General features: G+C 34.5%; 1 protein-coding gene across 1 annotated transcript in view; it reads left to right on the forward strand.

The window, feature by feature from the left end:
* The window catches only part of FMN1 (formin 1), a 119893-nt gene that overhangs the window by 14836 nt on the left and 81701 nt on the right, over positions 1 to 23356 (forward strand). Inside the window, exon 3 of the mRNA XM_010007743.1 lies at positions 6690 to 6751. Within this exon, the coding sequence (XP_010006045.1) occupies positions 6690 to 6751 (62 nt within the window). The remainder of the gene's footprint in view (positions 1 to 6689; positions 6752 to 23356) is intronic.

Consider the following 23356-nt stretch of genomic DNA (forward strand, 5'->3'; position numbering starts at 1 on the left):
AAAAGGTTCTTAATGGAGGACACGACTGCCACCCAGTGGAAGTGGCTAATTTTACATTTTCTCAATGTCCTTCAAATTTTCAAGAAATCTTGTCACTGGAACAAATAACATATCTACTTATTATGGAAATTATTTCAAATTTTCTTGTTTTAATAATACTCATCTATCTAGAGTAGAAAAGAATGTTTGACAAAACCAATCGAAATTATGACAATTCCAGGAGATAACTGTGCTTTAGATGTTCATATTGGAACATGTATTTGCAGCTAGATTTAAAAAAGCTCCATCTCTCTCTTGCCCTGGGGAGTCCAACACGACACAGCACTCCAGGTGAGGCCTCACTAGTGCTGAGTGGAAGGATCAGCTCCCTCCACCTGCTGGCAAGACTTCTCCTAACACAGCCCCGATGTTATTAGCCTTCTGTGCTGCAAGGGCATGTTGCTGGCTCATGTCCAACGTGGTGTCCCTCAGGTACTTTTCTGCAAAGCTGCTTTCCAGCCAATTAGCCCCAGCATGTGCTGGTGCCTGGGGTTGCTCCTGCCCATGTGAAGGAATTTGCACTCTCCCTTGTTGAACTTCTGAGTTTCTGTCAGCCCATGTCTCTAGCCTGTCGAGGCCCTCTCTATGTCAGCAAGACTCTCCAGCTTATGAACCATTTCTCTATGTTTTGTATCATTAGCAAATTTGCTGAGGGTTCAAACACTGCAACTCTGCACATATTCATAAACATGAAGTGGAAGATTGAGACTTGAGAAGGGAAAGCTTGCGTCTATGAATCAAGTAAGAGAGTGAAGTTAAGACTTGAATGCAAGTATAACATTATTTTGTAGGAAAAAAAATAAATTTTCCCCCACAAGTATTAAAAAACCCCACAACAACCAAACGTAAAAAAAAAAAGGAAAAAAACCCAACAACTAAGATTGAAGGACTATGCAGTGAAAGGAAATCCAAAATATAGAACTATTAAGATGGGCACTTGAGGAAAAAAATCCTAAAAACATACAGGGAGTAATGAACTCTAATCTGATTGTTACTCTTAAAAAACAAAACCTTGATGTTAAGATAGGTCTTGGGAAATGTCAGCTCAGTGTTCAGTAGTGATCAAAAAGCAACTGAAGTGGTAGGAAGTAGCAGGAAAGAAACAGAAGATAAAATCTTCTAAATTATCATCATTGTATAAATGTCCACATTTTGCATTTTGTGGGAAACTGCTGTTTTGTCATCTCAGAGAGAGTACAATAGAACTGTAAAAGGTTCAGAAAAGGTCAGCAACTTTGATCAACAGTATGGAACATGTTCCTTATGAGGAAAGCCTATATAGATTAATATTCTTTCAACTGAAGAAGAATCAGTCAAGGGGGAATATGATGGAGATCTCTAAAATCATAAGAAAAAGTAAATGGTGTGCATGTGTTCACTCTTTCTTCCAGCACAGGAATTAGAGGCATCAACAGAACCTAACAGGTGCTGATTCAAAATAAACAAAAGGGTCTTTACCTAATGTGCAATTAATTCTCTCCTGGAGGATGTTGTCTGCTTGCAGGTGTTTTAAAATCAGCAATGCACATTCATGGAAGAGGAATCCACTTGAAAACTATTAAATATGCAAACAACTACTCTGGTTTAGCAAGTTCCGGAATTGCAAATCAGGTTGCTGGCAGAGGGTACTGGAAATGTACTACTGCCTTTTTGCTGGTTTTTCATTTTTCGCATGTCACTGTCTTTTTGGCTACTGAGGCAAAATAGGCTTTTGGCTTTTCTCAATGGGGGTATAGTTTTGTTCACTATGAAGCTGAACTACTTTCATTTCAGAGTCACATTGCACTGTGGCAGTTCCCAGTTTGCCTCTTGAAGGGCCTGTAAAAATAGAAACAAAAATAGACTTTGCATTGTGCCCTCAAACCTCCATAAATTATGAATATTTGACATGGCTAGCCCCCAAAACAAGAAGCTTTTGCTTAATTCACTGTATTTTGGAGTGTTTTCTGGAAACCTAATCAGTTTCTGGTAAGAACTTCAGCTCCTGTTCTGGCATTCATCTTCTTTCAAGATCTGCAATGAGCTTATCTTCCCAAATTAGATATTTTCTTGTATTTGTGTAGCTATTTTTTTTTTCTGTATTATGCCTTAGTTCAGCTTTTCTGTAAAATCTGATTGACTAGATAACCCCCAGGGGCCTTCATTTTGTAATAACTATTCCCCTGAAAGGGACAACAGAAATTGGCAAAGTGTTTTGACTTAGACCACAGGCATCTCTTTGTTCTGCTTCTATGTGAAGAGGGGAACTTTGTGTGGTTTAATGTTGGCATAAGTTGCACATGGAATGCAAAGTACATAAGGCAAATCCTAAGTATGAATGCAAAAGGTGAAAGTGCAGAGAAGTGGTAGTGGGGGATGGGGGGGTAAAGGTAATTTTTTCATCATGATGATGAAGTCCAAGTAGAATTTTGGTCTATCTGATAAATCCTTATGATTAGCATAGCTGCCTTACCTAGACTGTGGAAAAACATGGCAGTAAATGGAAATTAAAGCTTTACAGTAAGGAGGTTGTTGGGAATTTTTTTCGATTACTAACTGAATAATTTTTCCAGTAACAACACAGAAAAAGGAATCCTTGCACTGTCATGTCACTGTATATCTTAAGTTTTCGCTGAGGCATCTGTCCAGCTTCCCATGTACTTTGCCAGCTTCCATATTACTTTAAAAATGTGTTTTAGTGAAACATTTTTCACTAACCTGGTATTTTAAAATTCATTACTAACGGCAGATGTAACACATATTTGTATTTATTTAAGGCTTTATAGTGTATATCTGCTATCCTAGCAAAAAACATCCAGTCTTATGGGAATTTGCTTTAGTTGCAGTGGGTTACAGTTATTAACTGAAGTAAAAACTATGCCCAAATGGGCACCAAATTCCATCATTTATTATTTTTTTCTTGAGATGGAGTCCTTTGAAAACAAAGAAAAATGTAGCAAATAAGAAGTAGTAAATGAAAATTGAAAGTGAGAGCTGGTTGCAGATGAATCTGTGAAGTGAGATTGTTTACTTTTGCTTGTTTGCCATATGTACCTGTAAACATTTTAAATTGTTTTCTCAGTAATGAAATCCTAATTTGCTTGTGGTCATTTTTCAGGATAGGAGCACTTGCCATCTGATTTGTATCTGATTTGTTTGTTTCAAAAGCCCTTCAGAGTATTATCCGCTTTAGGGAAAGTTAACTTATTTATGCCCTACAACCACTGTCTTCCCAGCAGGCTGTTTGGAGACCAGGCAAGTATCAACAGGATGTTTGTACAATCAGCCCTCTGTTATCCAGCATAATGAAAGACTAAAACCTCAGAAAATACACACATACACCCTCTCCACCCCAGCACTGCACAAACTGGGGGATGTGCTGGCATGGAATAGAGTCACCTTGTGACACAAGATCAGCTTGGATCTCTAAAGTAGGGTGTAAAGAAAAGGGAGCTGGGCTCTTCTCAGTGTGTGCAGTGACAAGAGCAGTGTGAGCACACAATGAAACACAGTGGGGTCCTGCTAAACATGAGGAAACACTTTGTCACTGTGAGGGTGACAGAGCACTGGCACAGGTTGCCCAGAGAGGATGAGCTGGACAGAGATGCATGGAAGCATCCAAAAGTTGTCTGGACGTGGTCCTGGGCAACTAGCTCTAGGGGGCAGTTGGGCCAGATAACCTCCAGAGGTGAGTTCCAACCTCAGCCATCCTGTGACTCTGTGATTTGAAGATTGATTACCTTGTCCATCTTGAAGGTCCTTAAGGTAATGGCAGCACCAGGAAGTGGGAGGTCATACAGTTCAGCTGCAACATTATATCTCAGCTGGCTCAGAACTATCCGCATATGCCCGTGTGTCTTAACTAACAAGGCTGGCTGAGTTGCAATGATTAAGTGAGAATGAGGCTGACTACAGACAGAGCCCTATCAGATTTCTTGAACTCTAGCACAGTTAATTTGTAACCTAGAGAAATCACTCATTGATGGTTTAGTTGACAGTACTTCTGGATTGTTTCTGTAGTCTAGATGAATCCATTTTTGTGAGTTAAATGGAAATTAAGAACTCAGCAGTTTATAAAGCCTGACCTGTAGTTTGCAGTTTGTTTGGTTTGTGGTTTGTTTTTTTTTGTTTGGTTTGGTTTTTTTGCAGTACAGTTCCTTCCGTTAACATGTCATTAGTATTTACTTTGCTGCTGTATTTTACCATTCCAAGCAGCATCCCAAGACCATCACATAATTAAGCTTTGTTATTCTGTTGCCAGTATGTTCAGAAACTGATTTTTGTGTAGCATTGATGCAATTATTTTTTCTAGTCAAATTTTTCAGTGTTTTAATGATTCAGATTGCCATTTCTGTATGTGCAAGATATTTTCTTGAGATGTTAAATATCCATGTAGAATGATACTGAATTAAAATGAAATTTTCACAGAAGATATGAAAGGAATATATATGTGTTACTTTGTCTTATACAAAAATATAACTGTGATGTGATTTCTTTTTAATTATATTATCTTACATACAAAAATAAGTGTTTGCTTGAAAAGTATTAAAAAGTTACTTTGCCAGGTCTCTGCTTCTATCCAGTAGATATTCTGTTTAAAAAAGAAATACAGTGGTAGAAAGAAATAAAATAAGCCTGTGCTGTAGAAGGTCAATTTATTACGTAGTAGACATTCTATTAAATATGTTACAATACATAGATTTATTACTTGGCTTTTGCAGTAGCAGTGTTTTCAGTCATTCATTAGGTTTATAATCTTTACCATCTAGTACTTTCTAAGTGTATTTTTAAGGAATAAGTAAACCATAAAAGAACTGCTGCTCTCTATATTACCTCTGCTTTTGAACAAAGATTCAAAAAATAACTTATTTTGAAGCTTTCAGCTGGGAGACCTACTGAAAACCACATGCCAACTTAAAAAACATACAATGGTGGTGTCTTGGAAATTGTCTGACACAAAAAATGACATACACTTCATGTTTAAAAAATTCTTCAACTTTTTATGCTGTTAGATTTCATTCATGAGTGTCCTTCCATTACGCTCTGAATGCATAAACATTTGTACCAAGATAAGAGTATAAGCAACAGAGGGTTGGGAATGGGTAGACAGGGTGAAAATTTTGCTTTTGGTGACAGTGCAGGTCTAGGTCAGCATGTGTGAACTTTACTCAAATCCTAAACAATGCTAAGCAATGGGCAATCCCACATAGAAACCAGAGGCCTGTTGGAGATAGAGGAGTTTAAACAGATACTACCACTATGGAATCAACTGAGTTTTTATTTTGTGTCTTTTAAAATATCTTTTGATTTTGTATATCAATCCAGCTGCTTGCATATAGCTTTACTTGTATTTGAAAAAACAAAAGCTTTCTATGAAAAGTTTCCACATCTTAAAGATTTCAGGGTGACGACCAGGTTATCTTTCCCTTCCTCTTTCCTGCATGTGCTCTTAAAAGAAGAAAAAACAAACAAACAACAACAAAAGAAAAAAAATAAACAGCAAAATAGAGAAGCACCTAAGCACTGGAGTGTTTTACTGACCTATTGTTTTGGCCCATGTTTTGATGTTCTAGTGCTGTTTTATTGGTTTTGCTGTTCAAGTGACTGTTCAACCCCCTTGGTGTTAGAGAATATTGAACTATTTTCAATCAATTTCCATATTTCAATTATGATTGAACTCCTTTTTCAGCTGGGGAAGCAGAAACCAAGCCATGGAACTGGAAATATACTTTTGGGTTAATTTTGATTTGGAAGCAGATAGAAGTTTAATTTTGACGGGCTAAGAAAGGAAAGAACTCAAGTAGCTTGGCTAGGAGCATTATGCATTCCAGGCTGATATCTTAAAATAAGACAGGTTTCTCTCAAATCATTGTGCAGCAGTCTTCCTGTTCTTTGTCTGGCCAATGTAGCCCTGGTATGGACTGATGAAAGCCATTGTATGAGACCCAGGTTTTAGATGTCCATTTGGTAAATCTACACCTTATCGTTACAGCCACCACTAAACCTGTGTAATCAGTGGCCAGCCTCCTCATTTTTTCATTGCTGATTTCAATTTATCTGACTTAAAACTTCTCTGGATCTAGGCTGCATGCTTTCAACTTTGTTATACCTTTGGATTTTGTTCTATTCTTGCTAAATGGAAGAGCTAAAGGTTTCTTTGTATCTCCTGCTGTTGGATACTTTTAAAGTTTTTCCTTTGTATTTGTTATTGCTCTTTGATCCAATTTGCCTGTGCACATGTTTGTATGTTTACAGTTCTTGCTGTAAATGTGTTGTATTTAGTGCATGTTTCTTTAGAATTCAGGTATTTGCATGTCCATGCATGTGTATGTCATAATATCCTATCAGGTCTACATTTATCAGCAAAGCTCAATGTAACTGAAGTTTCCTCTTGTTATTTTAGCCTGATGGTTTTTGGTCCAATTTTCCCCTCTCAGCATGGAAGACTTCTTTGTGTTGTCCCCTGCTCTGAGACACACCAAGGTCTTGGGTTCTTAGAAAACAATTCTAATTACTGTGTTCAGATTTGATTTTCCATTACCATTGTGAAAGGTCTTTTATTTGAGAACCTGCATTGCATTCTGGATTTGGTGGTGTTGTATGAAGTATACTATGCTGAAGATGGCACATTGGTTTGTGGCACTAATGGAATGTACTTTTTTAATTTTTAGAGTACCAAGCTGCCATTTTGCATTTAAAGAGAGAACACAAAGAAGAAATTGAAACATTAAAGGTATACTTTTGTAATTATTTTATTTATGTATTTTTATTTCCCTGATTTTAGTGCATTTTACAGATTTAAGTAGTGCAAAGCTACCAGTACAGCAAGTACAACAGTAATATACAATAAATATTATTACTAATAACTCTTACAAAAAGTAGCATAACTCTCCCACAGAAAAAAAACAATAGGTGGATGCAAGCGTTATTATCCATTTTGGGAGGATATTTCTGAGAATGCATATTCTTATTGAGAGAGAAAAATGTATCTGTGTATCTCCAGCAACTCTGGAAGCAGTAGAGGCAGAAGAGACAGGTACTGGCAGGCAACCATGAAAAATCACACATCTCTCCAATTTAATCTTTCATTAAAAGAATGTTTCTCTTGCACATTTTGTCCTCCATGAGACCACATCTGAAAAACACTGGAGGATAACTTGATTATTTATTTGCTACTCATACCTTTGAATTATATAAATATTTGGTTTTAAATCAGATGTTTTTTTAAAATCTGGATTGTTTGTGTTTTCCTCAAATGTTGTCCTGTCTTCATGATTGCTTGTGTTTGTATGTTACCTTCTTTAGTAGTAAGGAAATTGTGAGCAGGATATTTACAGAAAAGTGAAATTGTGATGTAACTTTCAGCACCCTAAATTCTCACAATTTTATATATTTATATAAATCTGATTAGAAATGAGCTAAAATGCAAATATTTTCTGTCTGATTAGTAGGAGACATATGCACCCTTACCAGCAATGTCCTACAGATCATGTTTTCTTACATTGCATGCATTTGGTGATTATTTTCATATTTGGTACTGGTTTATCTTACACTATGTAGTTTCAAAGGAAAACCAGAAAATGTGATGTGAATCTTTTGTAGGTCTTTTAGGTAATGGCGAATTTAGTGGATTGTATTGTCTACATCATTATAATCAGAAAAATAATTAATTCAGAAAAATAATACTAAAATTTATTATATGCAAGATTAAAACAATATTTTATACTTCCATTTTGGAGTTACTGGAGGCCTGGTATAGAGTTTTGTTTGTAAGACTGATGATTCCTGAGATACAATGTGACTTTTGGTTTACAATATTGGTAGACATAAAATCTCCTGTACCAAGGTCTGTTGAAGCAAGTACCCTGTCTCCAGCAGTGACCAGCAGAGGGCGTTTAGAAAACACGTACAAGAAATAGATTGTAAGGGTAGTAGCTTTTTCCTGTAGGCTGCTTTTTGTTTTGATTTGGGTTGGGGTTTTTTGGCAAGTCTGAGAGTCTTCATTGTCTCTCCAGCAATTAGTGTTTTGAGGGTTTCCTGAAACAGGGTCTGCCATGCCCAACCACAGGTCATGGTATATAGGACTGATTAATAAATTATAGTGTCACATAGTGTCAAGTGTCTGTGTCAAGTGTACAGTGTCAAGTTCTGTGACTTGTGAATGCTGTGCCATCTGATTAGTGTTCTGTTCTTTTTTTGCATGTTCTTGACAATGAATTCCTTGTACTAAAATGTGACCCATCATAGATGCATGTTTTTTTGTAGAGTTATTTTGGAGCTGTTTATTTCTCTCAAATATGTAGAATGCCATGTGAAAATATCTATACAGTGTCCCTCTAATAATTTAAAAATAATTTAAGCTGGAGATACTGAATTCCTGTATTTGTAATATGCCATGTATCTAGTGAAGGTTAACAGTAAGTTATTAATTTTGTGAACAGAATGTCTGAGTCAGGTGCTACTACCCAGTCCTGCTGTTCTGCTGAATAATAAATTGTTAGTTCTGCTTCTAAGTTTCAGTAGTTTTCTAAGTGAAATGGTGTAACTTCAAACTTTTGTTTCCCTTTTTTATAGCCTGTCTGCCTTAAGAGGTTCTTTCTTCTGTGTCACTGATGTTCAGATAGTTTAAAGAACATTTTTTTTTTTTTCTCCACACATCTGATATTAGCCTCTATTATTTTGCTTTTAATTTCAAATAATTTTTTCTGGGTTTTGTGATAAATTTAAAACTTCTCGCTATTCCCTGAAATTGCTTCAATCTGTAATATCTAAATACAACAACAAAGGGACATGATTTTTGTTCATTCTTTATTACCAGCATTTGCACTGGTAAAGATGGAATGTGTTAGAGAAGGTCAGAAGTTTTGTTTATATTCTATTTCTTGTGGCTTTTCATTACTTGAAGGAAGGGAGAGATGGGTTTTAAGATTAAAAAATATGAATTGTACCTACAGCTATATATACGGAAGTTTACATTATAAAATTCCATATGTATAGGGAAGTCAAATTGTGTCATGATTTCATGTAATAACTTACTGTATTTTATTCTTTAAGCATATATCAAAAACGTGGTGATAGATATCCCAATTATTGGAAATACTTGGGCTAAACGTGGTTTTGTATGATACAAGTAACCTACAGACAGAAATTTCTCTGAACCAGCTCTTTTGATAACTGATCCAAATCCCTTATTTTGCATTTATGAAGAAGATTAATCATACCTTCTTTGTAAAAGATTAGGAATGAGACCCGTATTCTTTGTTATTTCTAGAACACTTAGAAAAATCTGAAGGGGTCCTAGAAGTATGTGTAGGGGAAAGTTCTCAAAACAATTTTTAAATTGTTCTCTGAGGGTACAAATAAGCAAAGTTGTCCAGAATCTGTCATTTGAAACCTATATACTAGTTGCTCTGTTCAAAGCATTTCTTGGATTTTTACTTACTATTTGCAAAAAATTGAATTCTATATTTTTAAAACATTCCATTACTTCTGTTCTCCACTGTTGAATTTTTCTCTTTCCTGCTGGTGCCGCTAGATGTCAGTGAAGTCTTTCAGAACAAGTTCCCAAGAGCTGTCACAGCTGCTCTATATGTGTGCAAATTTCATGCTTCCTTCTATACTGTGAGAGTATATGGGTTGGTAACATCCTGCCTACTATTTGTGGATCTCTCACAGTTTTAGTTTTAGGTCAGAAATTAGCTTGCACATTGTGGAACTAGAATCAAAGCAGCTCAGTAGGTAAGTACTAGCTGTCATCATCTTAATAGGATTTCTCCTACAGAACCAAGTCTACAGTATCTAATAAGCAAATAAGTAGATGACTTATATAAAAATGTTGTAAGTGGACTTCTGACTTCTGAAAGGAAAGAATCAACTTGAAGGCAGTATTCTGATTTCAGTACTTAATAGTTAATCCAACACATAGCTGCACAAGGGTGCAGGTTTTTGTTTTTGTTTTTTCCATAAGTTCTTTTGATAAAATTAGTAAAAGAATTATTTTTTTTTCCCTAATTTCTTCTTCCCTTTAGCACAGGGGTACCAAGTATCCTTTCAGCTTTGATTGCAGAGGTTTAATAATGCTTTTGGAAGATGGAGTCATCGTTCTAAGCTGTTCTATATATAGCCCTATACTCTGTGCATGGATCTTTCACTATGATAGAGTTTATTAAGCTTACACCAACTCACTACATTTTTTACATGTTCCAAAACTGAGAATAATAGTTTATTTAGACATTAATCACAGATTTTTATAACATGGTTACTATATCTTATCTCATGCCTATTATATAATATACTCTGTAAAAAATTATAGATGCTTGAGAAAAACAAAACATAGATAGCTTTAAAATTATACAATAAATATTGTAATAAAATATTTCTACATCTGTCAAATTATCGCTTCATAAATTTTAGAAATAAATACTTGTAGTTGCATCTAATGCAGTTATTATGAACATGTTATTGAAACGTAAGTAGGGAACAGTAATGGAGTTGGTATATAACTGCCCATAACATTATGAAAGATCAGGCAGGCCTCAATTTAGAGAAGAATGTGTCATGGGGTGTTCATAATGACCTTTGTGGTCTCCTTAGGATTTGTTTTTTTATTTTTGCAAAGGTTTCAAGAGCCAAAATGAAGAGGTGAGTAGAAAGTAATTTCCTTTTCATAGAAGAGCTTGCTTAACTTTGAAAACTACTATGTATCATAAATTGAGATTAAAGACCTCTGCCTCAAAGTGCCATAGAAAAAGGTTGAAAAATGTGGAAGAAAGAGGAATGTGAAAGGGAAAATGATAGCAGCAGTCAAAAATGGCTAATAATTTCAAAATTACTCATTTTTGTATTGTTCAGGGATCACAAAGACATAAAAAAAATTTTTCAATTACTCAGTGAAGTAATAATAATTCATCTATGTGACGACATTCTCATTCTTTTACAGATCAGAATTTAGATCTCTTGTGCTTCACGAGTCCTTCCCTAGCCCTTTGTTTTCTCACTTTCCCTGCTACATTTAGAAATTTGTAATTCAACTGTGTGAGGCAATGCTGAATGGTGTTGAATGCTGTTGTAAGCCAGAATGCATATCAAAAAACCCTCTTTCATGTAAGTGGGTAATTGCACTTTTATTTTTACATTTTTAAACATCTTTTACTTATATGTAGAAGTGAAATTTCACTTTAGATTCAGAAAGAACAGAAATCAGATGCTTTAAGATGAAATCAGAACTTTAAAAAATATTTGAATTTGTATAAATCTTGTTCTTTGTAGCCAGTCTATTACAGTAAAATGGAATTTTTTGGAACAGATTCAGTTGAAAAAATTCTGACCTTACTCCTTTCTGAAAACTTTTTTTTTTAATTTCCCCTCACTTTTGTATGTACATATGTGAACTCTTGCATAGGATAGTGATTTCACTACTTGTCAAAAGCTACAATGTTTTTAAATCTGCTATTAAAATATGGGGGCCACTGATAAATAGCATTGAAAGCTTTGATATGCCACAGTACTTAACAAAACAACATCTAAGAAGTCGATAATAAGCTGAATTTGGCAATAAAATTTAGCTTCAGGATGCTGAGATTGCAATTTTTAACCTTTCCACGATGAAATGCATCTGTAAGGTGGCTAGCTGCTTTTTGTGTTCTTTGCTGTATTTTCTTGTCCCAGCATGCACAAATAGAAGAAAATCTGTGTCATGTATGCTTCTGTCTGGTGGAGTTGCAGCTCAAAGGAGCAGCCAAGGTCAGCAAGGCTTTATTAGTCAGTCCTTCCTAATGAGCTGTTCAGGCTTTGCAGCATTTCCATGTGGTGTTACTGATGAAGGTCTCCCAGCTTGTGGTTAATTATTGATACTGCTCTTGCTTAACTTGAAATGTTTCAGACTTCTGTACTTAGCTACTAAGTGTATGGTTTCACCACAGCATGTGTACTACGTGTCTTTATGAATCTTCTTCTGGGCTACTTTGTCCTCATCAAGAAATTCTTCCTGCTCAGTGTGGAGCCTCTGTGCAGTGCAAGACAGTGAAAATATAAAGATTGAGAAAAGTGTTAAATATATGAGAAAGAAGAGAGTTAAATCCTTTGAAGTTGTATTAAAATATCATTTTCAGTGCATTTAAGGCACAATGGGAACAAGTATATATTTTGTGAAATAGAAAAATCCCAGCAGGAGAAAAATCAGCCTGTAATGAAAAATTTGCACAGCCAGTGCCACAGAATGTAGAGTAGCAGACCAGGCAATTTTCTACAGGGTGCGTGCAAGTGCACAAAGATCTAGCAAGAAGCACTTGATTCTCTTTGGAACCAGCTGTTGGCAATTGCATCTTCAGGCAGAGAGGAAGTTTGGAATGATTCTTCATGTTATATTCCCCCAGTTCAGTGCTTAATTATGCTTTAAAAACTTGCACATTATAATGCCTATATTCAAGTCATACTCTATAATCTAATTCTTGATGAAGTTTTAAGCATATCACTGTGCACTAATTCTTACATTAAGAAAAATTCTCCTTCTTCTTTAATTTTTGATACAGTGGGTGCTTATCATCCATATTTTCCTTCAGTTATATGTTTACATTGTGATGCTTTTCTTATTAGATAGCTTGAATATCCAGGAAGATTTTTCTTTTGTTGTTTTGGGTTTTTTTCACTGCTATTTTCCAAGTTTTATATTGCTGTAAGAACTTGGATTGTTTAGACTTTATGTTGGCTGCAGAATGCTGTTAATTCCACATGTTGATCCAAGGATTCCCCTGTTTATTTAAGAAGTTACCATGACCATATTCCATATATTGAATACCATGAAAACTTCTTTAACTCTGTTTTAGCACATGGACACAGACATGATATTTTGTAGTTCAAATGAGCATAGAGATCATCAAGATAATTTAGAGACTTAAAATTTTGGCAAGACTAAACTCCTGCTCAAATGTAGACACATGATGAAATGCTCTGCTTAATTAGGGCTAAATTGACACTTCTAAAAAATTAATTATAAACCCCTGCTTTTATCATAGTTTGTGAAAGTTAATTTATCTAATCAGCTTAAGTATGTTAAGCACTCAGGAGAATAAAGTAGAACACATACTTGGTGGCATTTACCTCTGAAACATAGGCAACAGTTGTCTACAAGAGAATTTAAGTGAAATGTGGTCATGAGAGTATAAAAGCCACTAAAATGTAAGTGATATTGTTATCTTACCTTTTTTATTTGGAAGGATGCACCCCATGCCTCTTTGCAAAAATTACCTACTTTTCGAAATTTACTGAATCATGTGTTCGTTTGAATCTATTAATTGTAAACCATTTCTCTGGATGAAATACATCCTTTTCTGCAGATTAAAAATTTTGGCTCTAATATTCCTGATTTTAGAACAGGGACAAATTTGGCAAGAATGAGCATTTTGCTAATAGAGGGAAATTCTATCTGAGATTGGAATTTAAAACTTTTTAAACAAAACTGTTTTTTCTCATATTCAGTATAGACTTCAGATTTTAGCAGCTTCTGACTTTGCATATGTAGTGCTCATTGTACCTATTGCATCTTCTGATGCTGGCCACATTTTTAATGTGCCAGTTCCACGTAGCTACCAAAGATTCCAAAGCCACCAAAACTGTCATAAAGTAACACTGGGGCAAAACTAAGTTCCACTGATTGTTGGGTGCCACAAGTTACTCTTTAAGTGGGGACCACCCTTCCAAGGGTGCTTTGAAAGCTAGGATCCTGTCTCCTGGCCCCCTTTCTGATGGTGAGGCAATGTGTAAAAGCCAGTGGAGTTTAAAGAAGAGCTGGGAAGATGTATGGAGATGAGGGAGGTGGAGCTTTAGGTAGAAAATGGTGACTAGAAGATACTGAGACAAGAGTGGCAAGGTGGAAGGGGAAAGAAGTAGTCTGGAAGTTAAGACAGAAAACTATAGTTAGGTTGCAGAGACTTGGACCTGGGCATCACAATACAAATTTTACTTATATAGGGACAGTTTCCCCCAGAATATATGTCCTCGAATGAACGCAGTCTGTTCTGTATTTGATTTGTTTTTTATTGGTCAGTGAGTAGTGCCATCCTGTGCTTATTAATCAAAACATGATCTGAATACATTTAGTTTTATTTGTCAGGATGTACAAATTGGATTTTACAATATGTATTCAGATAGGCATGTATTACTATTTTTCATATTTTATGCACAGAGACTTAAGGTATAACAAATGTATTGGGAAGATAATGTTTTCATGTATGTCTGTATCACAGATCATTTTTAACTTACCTTGCAGCTGTTTGCTGAATCTCAAGGTAGTTGCTTAGAAAATAAGGTGCATCATTGCTTAGTACTTGAGAAACACTGACTAATATGACTTGTGACTCATCTTGCAGGAGTTTGCAGCTTGAGCAAATCTGCTCTTCCTGTTAAGCATTTTCATGCCTTCACTCTGATTCAGTTGTGTCTCTTCCTGAGGCTCCATGTTTTGGTCAAATTATACCTTTCAACTTCAGCACACATAATGCAGAAGTCTTTAAGCTTGCTGCTTTTTCATAATACAGTTTTAAATTATTGTCTTGAATAACTTCCATCATGTTTGCTGTATGGCATGCTAGTTCTTTCAAAGCAAAAGTTTCTGGGTAGCTGCATTACATGGAAACATGGATGAAGAGGGAGAAAATTAAGGGTGCTCTGGCAACCACACTTGTAATTTTCTCTTTTGAGTAGTTGACCAAGGTTACTTTTTTTTTTTTTTTTTTTTTTTTTTTTTTTTTTTTTTTTTCCATTTTTTTTGTTTGTTGTTTTTTTTTTTCCTTCCATAATAAGAATCCCAACAAAAGTTACTTTTTGAGGACATCCACCCCAGGATATTGATGTTCAGCAACAAATTCACTCAAACTACTAAGTAAAAAGTCAAATTAGGGGAGAATTTGTAGCGTGGGAATGATGGACTTTGTGATCCCAAGGGTCTTTTCCAACCTGAATGGTTCTATGATTCTAGGATTCTATGAAATTGCTGGACAAATGGGCCACACAGTAAGAAACTGACAACGTACATCATTCACACTTGCAAATTACCAAAGCCTTGCAGTGAATGGCAGACAATAATTTTCAACTGTCTTGACCTGCTGCCTAGGCAGTCTTCAGAGCAACTGGAAAGCACAGGATCTCTAGGAAGGCATCTGAGACAGTTTAAGAGACATGGTACTTATCAAGGTGCTGACTGAATGGATTTCACTGTGCTGAGAATCCATCTGCTTTTGCCAGATGTTAAAAAATTAACCTGATCTCAGCATGACATAATTTATTCTTACTATATCTTTTTTTTTTTTTTTTTTTTTTTTACACATTTTTTGTGTATGCAGTATTTTCTTCAGCTTCCATAATAGGAACATCTAGAATATTGTAATGGTGCATAATTAGCATGTGGTGTACATTAACTTATGGGTGCAAATTGGAGCATAGGAGGTTCAAGGTGAATTTCCGAAAAAAATTTTTTACTGTGAGAGTGACAGAACACTGGAACAGGCTGCCTAGGGAAGTTGTGGAGTCTCCTTCACTGGAGACATTCAAAACCCACCTGGATGCGTTCCTGTGTGATGTACTCTAGGTGACCCTGCTCTGGCAGGGGGGTTGGACTAGATGATCTTTCGAGGTCCCTTGCAACCCCTAGGATTCTATGATTCTGTGATTAATTTAGAGTGGGTGTATGTCTTTTACAGAATTATGGAATCATTTCCATAATTGGTGTTAGACTTCTGTTTATCCAGGAAGAGTCTCTGGAATTTATAAGCTATATCTTAGATAAGTGTACTGGTATTTTCATCTTCTAAGTGCAGCATAAACTTCTCTACAGTGTTAAAAGGAAGAGTACTTATAAAGATAGTGTTGAATTTTCTTCCAAAGTTTACCGGATTGGTGAATATTTAAAGACTGTCTTCTGTTTTTACCACTGAAGTTTAAGGTAGTATTTACAGAATTGAGAGCTTCATAGTTAAACTCAATTGCAATGATTGCAGAGAAAATTCAGCCTGCAAATATTCTTGTCAAGACAAAGTATAAAATTATATAAAATATAAAAGTATAAAATAAATTGTAATTGAGGCAAGTATTAAATGTGAAAAAGCTTTTCTGTAATGAAATTGTGAGGAAAGGAATAGATTAATTTTTTGTCCTTCCATAGAAAGTGTGTAACTTAATGAAAACTTGTGTTCTGAATATGAAGCTGCATTTAAAATTAACTTCTCCCTTAATTTCCTTTGCTATAGAGAACGAGGTAGTGTTTTTCATAGTGTAATATATTTTACATCGAAGGAAGGATTGTTTCACCAACCAATCTTTTTGGTTTTTTGTGGTCCCTCTCCATAGCTCGAGGGATGTTGTAATCACAGAATTACTCTTAGGTGGTTTACATTACTTAAGGTAAAATTAAATCTCTGTCATTATTTTGGTATCTGCTGTCAAAAATGCCCCCCAAAATTAATTTCTCTCCATGTCTAGGAAGTGAATAGCTTGATATACCTCAAAATCTTTTTGTTATTGTCACTGCATGTGTGAACTCTCTCTATATTGATGTAGAGGCTAGTCATCTCCTCAGTGTAGGTATTAAAATTTTTTTTAAAAAAATTATTATAGTACAAAGTGAAAATCTTCACTTTCTCCAAGTGCAGTAACTTTATTTTCATGGCAAACTCATAGAACTATTTGCTGAACATTTCTTATTGAACAGTAATGTTCATTGTTGCCCACTGTCCTTCTGTAGCTATATCACTTTATCTTTGCTTACTGTTTTCCATGTGCTGCACTTACACCTCATTTTGCTTTGACCAAATAATTAGTTGCAACTTAGCAGAATATGATACATATCATTACTTTCCTACATAGTTACAAAGCTTTGTTACAATGGCTTAAGTCTTTGCCAAAGAAATTAGCTCCTTATACTAGGAAAAACTGTTGACAGTAAACTCTCCTTTCCTTTCCACCCCCTTCTAAAAAGAAAAGGAAGAAAAATAAAAGAAAAATAGGGTTGCGTTACAATTCTGGCAACATCAGCCACACTAATAAAATCAAATTCAATGTTGTTTTACGACTTTGAATTTATGTGACTGCAGAGGATCAAAGGATTTGTATCCCACTGGACTGCAAGGTCTATAGTTCATGGCAAAAAAACTCATCAAAAAGAACATTTTAGTAGTAAGGCTTTTCATTTTAATCAGCCACAGTAATAAAAAAGCTGTTAGGTGTCCAAAAACATTCTCCCAAGATCAGACAACTTGCTCTCTACTACAATCAGGTTTCTTATTGGATCCATACTGCCTCTGTAGTTTTTGTCACTGAAACTTCAACTTATTTTCAGCCATTTTTTGCATTGTTTTTGCATTCTACATGCCAAGTCATTATGTGTATCTGTATAAGTAATGATTCATATAATTTCCCTGGCAAATGAGAAACACTTGAACTTCTTTAAAGTAAATTGTCATCAAAACAAGGGATAAACTAAAATAGAATTTTAAATACTGGTCTATATTTTTGTGTATTTTATTTTAAAACATTTTAATAGCAGTATTTTTTTTTTTGTCCTGGGTTCTAATCTTTTGAACATCACAAAGCATATGTGTTAGTATTTTTGTATCTATACAGACATAGTAGTCTAGGCTGTTCTAAGATGAAGTTAACAGCTGCAGGAGAGAAATGATAGGGAAGTAACGACAATGTTTGTGATGAGAAAGGGTGTTGTTTTCAGGTTTGTATTCTGCATGTTCATTGTTTGTGGTCCTAGTTCAACAAAGTTTTAAATGAATTTTTTGCGTATGATGTGGTTTCACTCTTTAACTGGCTTGACCTCAGATAAGTTGAATGCAATATATCATTTACATTTATTGATGTTCTGCATGCTGAACTGCTTCATTCCATTTGCAAAATTTAAACATTTTACAGAGTTTAACAATATAGAGAGATTTTATCAATGAAATTGACTGTGAAAGTATCAGTGAAATTTTCCTTTAAATTCAAGGTAGGTTCAGTTTAACTGGCTACCCCTTTTTTACAAACTGAGTAGGATTTATTTTTCCTAGCATAAACTAGGAAGAATCAACACACAGTCACATGCTGCAAGGATCGCTCCCTTTTTGCATGACATGACACATATGGAGTGTTACATGGCTTCTTACAGTTGCTGTACGCTACTTACTTGCAAAATCCTGGTATGGGTGTAGCATTCCCTTCTCACTCCTACCTGAGTGAGACAAATTAACAGAAGTTGCCAACCAAACATATAAAGTCTACATAAAATGCTAAATTATTTACTGTTAATATTTATTTGTTAGTAACCTGAAATTTACCCCTTAAGCACCTGTTGTTAACAGTTGGCTTTGTTACGTAATACTTCCTCTAGCATTTTAGAGGAGCTATCATTTATTTCAGGGTATGACATTGATTAGCAAATGTGCCTATGACATGAAGTTAGTCATTCTAAGACATTAACAATTTTCTTCTTGATATATATACCAGATTCAAAGATGATTTAGATTCCAGTCAGATTTCTCTGTGGGCACAGAGATGTGACAGGAAAGTACATCACTTAGCAGGTACTAAAGTTAACTTGATAGGATCCATAAATATGGAGTATGCTATAGAGTACGATGAACATTATTAGAGATATTTTCCATAGATTTGAATTCATAACATTTGTGGGATTTCGAGACATCACCAAGAAATTTTAAGGGTGCATCAAGGGTTCTGTATGGGTGTTTGAATGAATTTATGAAGAGGGGGGAGGGATTTACTCTTAGTAAGAGGGTTCATCTAGGTAAAGTTACATGTAAATTGGACAGCTGTAGAAACGCAAGGACTAGAGATGAGCAGTTGTGAGCTATGTGTTGTATAACAGAATTCTCCAAGTGAGTTAATTTGTATAATCTAAAATGATTGGATGGTAGTTACTAACAGGGAAAGGACTGAGGGGATATGTTTATGTGCAGGAAATAAAGCCAAGGTGAATGTAATTTTACAGAAACATTTACAGAACAGACACATGGCAATCAGGATGAGGAAAACAAACTTTCAGGCAACCTGGAAATCACTCTGTGAGGAGCATGGAAAAGAGGACAGAACATTAATAAAGAGTCTGAGATCCATGAACAGCTAAAGCATAGAAGACTTATAGAACTGTTGCAGTCCATAATGCAAGGGGAGATTTGTATCTTGTACAAAATACTCACTTGAAATATGTGGTCCTGGCCAGAAAACAGTTACTAAGTCCATGTGTCATAGATTTCCTTTGCATGGCTATTCATTCTCTTCCTATAGTGATAGAAATGGAGGTGTGTTTGTTACCTTTATACTTAGGTGGTCATTGAATGTGTAGCACTGGAATGAAAAAAAATGGGCTGATTCAATTCCCACTCCCACTATATTTCATTGTCAACAGACTTATTAAATAAGTTCCACTTGTGGAATTTTTTTTTATTTTTTTTTAAACTTATGGTACATATATTTGAAAAACAAACAAACAAACAAAAAACTAGCTATTTCTTAATTATTGCCTTTACAGAGCAAATAGACTTGATGTGTAAAAATGCTCTGGCCAAAAACTTGCAAATCTTTTGACAGGACTTCTCTCTGGAGGTAAATACACAGGCTTTGAAACTGGAAGCATGGTAGCCTGGCTATTATTGATTCTGGGTCCTGGAAAATGATGAAGAATAGGAAGAGAAGGCAGAAGGCATATATAAAGAATCAAATTGCTAAAGAATGGGATCTAATTTAGGAGAAGAACAATTTTAGATTAATATAATGAAAGTGAAGAGTGACAACAAGCCTATAGTGAATATAGTAATTTCAGTGACATATTTTCTATCCATGCAATATACAGTTGAATGTGCATATACGATGAAGTAGGAAAGATGGAATGAAAACCATCATTGCTAGGGACCAAAGCAAAGGGATAATACAACTGGCATACTGTACAGACAGAGAAGAGTAGCTGGAGATGTTAACGTTTCTCAATTTTTTTATGTAGAACTGAGTCTATAGAAAATAAGTCTTCAAGATGTTATAAATGTAAACCAATTCTGAAGTGGCACGTTACTGGCTGCATCAAGAATAATTTTAACTGAAACAATGAATTGGAATAATATTAGAAACATGTTAACACAGAAGAAAACGGACTAGGGTAGTTTAATTGCTCACTATAAAAGTGCCATGCTTGATTTGAATGCTTTTTTTGCAGTAGAGAAAGTAGATATTATTATGCTAATACATTCAGTTTCTCAATAGTTTTCTGTATTCTGAGAAGTTAATTTTGCTGGGTTTGAAGTTCTTCTAAAATTAGGAAAATAGAAATAACAGCAGGCAGAATATAAAACATAGTGCATTTCTCAAACTTGTTTTATTCCTTAGGTTGCCTTTAAATACCTACTTGTATTGAGTGTGTTACTTTCACATGCATTCATTCAGTTGTTCATTTATCTGTTTGTTTTTTTGAAGTTGATCCTTATTAGATGGTGTTTCTTCCAGACAGGAAAAAATGAAATTAAGTGTATAATAACAATTATTTTAGTACAATCAAAAAGGTGATAGAAGGAAGAAGCAGTAAAACTTCTCCACCATCTTCTTCCCTTTATACTAGTCTTGAAATACAAGGTTTTATTTTATTCTGTAGCCATCTGGGTTGGTGGCATATCAAAGAGAAATTAATTAGAGAATTCAAAATTCCAGGTTGATGGCATGACTTTGTTCTTTCTGGTAGGTAATTCATACAACTTGTGCAGTTATACATACAGTCCTTTTTTACATTAGTCAGACATTCAGATAGTATAAATACAGGTCTTGCAGAGGCTGGAAATTATAACTGCATCAAGATTTCTGTCTTCTGTTACACTTTGCATTTACAAAAATAAAGTCCTTGAGCTCACAGAAACATACATTTTTTAGCAACTTCTCTTATTGTATGAATATCATGGTTTAAATACAGCACTCCATCTGTTATGTGTGAATATAAAATATTAAGTAAGAAAGAAAGTTATTATGAAAGATGCATTCTGAGCCATTCTAAATGTGTAACTGATACACTCAAATACCTAATTATTAAAATTCTTAATATAGGATATACAACTTGATCACCTAGGTTTTCTTTTCAGAAATATTTTTACTATGCTATTTTAAATGTTAAGCTATTAAAGATCTGCTTTGAGTTTTGGATTTTTAATGATATTTGGCATGTCAAAATGCAATTTAATTACAGTGGTAAATAATTATGCCACTTAGTTGTTGGAAGAATAATACCTTCTTTTTTAATGTGTAATCAAATTGCTACATGCTTGTTGTCTATTTATTGGTTTTACTTCAGTGTAGTGACTTGAGAATAAGGTTATGTGTGTGTGTGTGTGTGTGTATATATAATGTTATATATATATAAAAATTGTAATTGTTCAGAGAATCACAAATCAGTCTTTGCAAATAATTGCAGCTGTTATTAGATCAGAAGTTGTGTTTTGTAACATCAAACACGATACATATTTTCACAGTAAATATTTAAATTATCAACCTTGAAGTGAATTAGTGCTTAAAATGTCATGTCAATTTTAAGGCATCTGTATTCCTATACATATGTAATCATGCACATGATATTTTATTATTTTAAAATTTGGTATGTCACAGTGTAACTGGACATTTTAATGATGTGCTGTACCAATAATTTTTTGCTCCAAAATTACTGGCTATAAGGCTTTATTTCTTTCTCAACTACCCAAGTGCCAATAATTGTTAAATAAGTAAATATTTTTAAAATGCATTAAATGCCCAATGTTCTGTATTCCTGATATGGTCAAATTTCCTTTCTACTACTTTTGCTATATTTCCTCTATAAAACTATATATTTACTATTTTTAAATTAGAAAGATAATTGGGCTCTGTATACATAGCCTATACAAGTATTCAGAGTTCTGGGAATGCTTTGGCATGGTCAATCATTTAGCTTACTTTTTTACTGTGAGGTGTAAGAATAATCCTTACTGTGTACCCTTGAAAATGGTGTTATACCATATGTAACAAATTATATTTGTTGAGGTATTTGTTTGAGAGGAATTTTGATTTTTATGTAAATTGGCACATTTAATTTCTTTTCATTGAGAAATCCTTTCCTAAATCTCTGATTGTTGTTAAAATTTAAAACAAATGTATGTTTTTTCAAGGACAGGGATTTAACAAAGAAGGACTTTTCATTCTTTGTCAACACAATACAAGAATAAAAAGTGTGAGCTCTTCCAAAAACTGAAGATGAAATTACTTAAAATGAACAAAAAGAAAATGTCAGAGGCTGTCTGTGAAAAATGTGGTTTTTCTCTCTTTTCTGTGCACAGCACTTTGATGGGCAAACTACTAATAACAAAAAAAAACTGTAAAGTCTATAAAAATATTTTTCATAGGCAACTCAGTAATTCATGTGGGTTTTTTTTTCTTTTTTGTTTGTTTTTGTTTTTACCCTCTCTCTTTTTACCTACCTGTGCCCCCACCAGTGCTTCATGTCTTTGTTCCTATTTTCTTTGTTTTCATGGCTTGGCAGAAGTAAATAACTAGATGTAAAAATCAGTGTTTAGTTAGAGAAGAGAATAAAATCAAACTCACTTTCTCTCTACTGTGTTGTTTTTCCAGGCTAATTAGAGTAAAAGCTAGTAAAAATGTGTGCTTCTCAGTTAAAGAAGAGGTCTGTCTGTGATATACATGAAACAGCTTTGTTCATTAAAGACGTGCCATTTTTACACAGTCACTTTTCAGAGTAGAATTGCACTGTAAACTCTAGTGAAAAGCTATTATGCATTAAGAGTGAAGCATTAAGCTGCAAGTTTCAAACCCAAAAGTTCTGCATATTGCTTGCTCTAAACACTGTTCTAGAAAACTTTTTTTTTTTTTTTTTTTAATATCTTACTGTACCACTTCTCAGGATTTTTTTAAACAATTATGGTGCAAATAGTCTTGACTAATAACAAGCCAGCAACTGATTTTGAATGTAGATTGCTATAGGGATTTATGGTTTCCTCATATTCACACATAAAAATTTTTCTAAAACTTTTCGTATACACCAATCCCATGTTGTGGCTAGAAAATCTTCGCCCATATAAAATCACATTATGCAAAGCAGTAAGACAACAAACATACTTGAGTTTATTGCATTTAATATACTATATAGATTATCATTGACTACTTTGATTGTAATCTTTCTGATGCCTGATCAGAGCACACAGAAGAGCTGTCACATTAATGAGATTTTCTGTGGCAAGCCATACTATCATTTCAAAGACATTCAGATGGCCTGTAAGTTACATTCTCAGTGATAGGATTTAGTCTTTTTCTTTTGTGATTCGTT

The sequence above is a fragment of the Chaetura pelagica genome, unplaced genomic scaffold, assembly GCF_000747805.2.
Source record: "Chaetura pelagica isolate M959 unplaced genomic scaffold, ChaPel_1.0 scaffold70, whole genome shotgun sequence".
NCBI classification, from domain to species: domain Eukaryota; kingdom Metazoa; phylum Chordata; class Aves; order Apodiformes; family Apodidae; genus Chaetura; species Chaetura pelagica.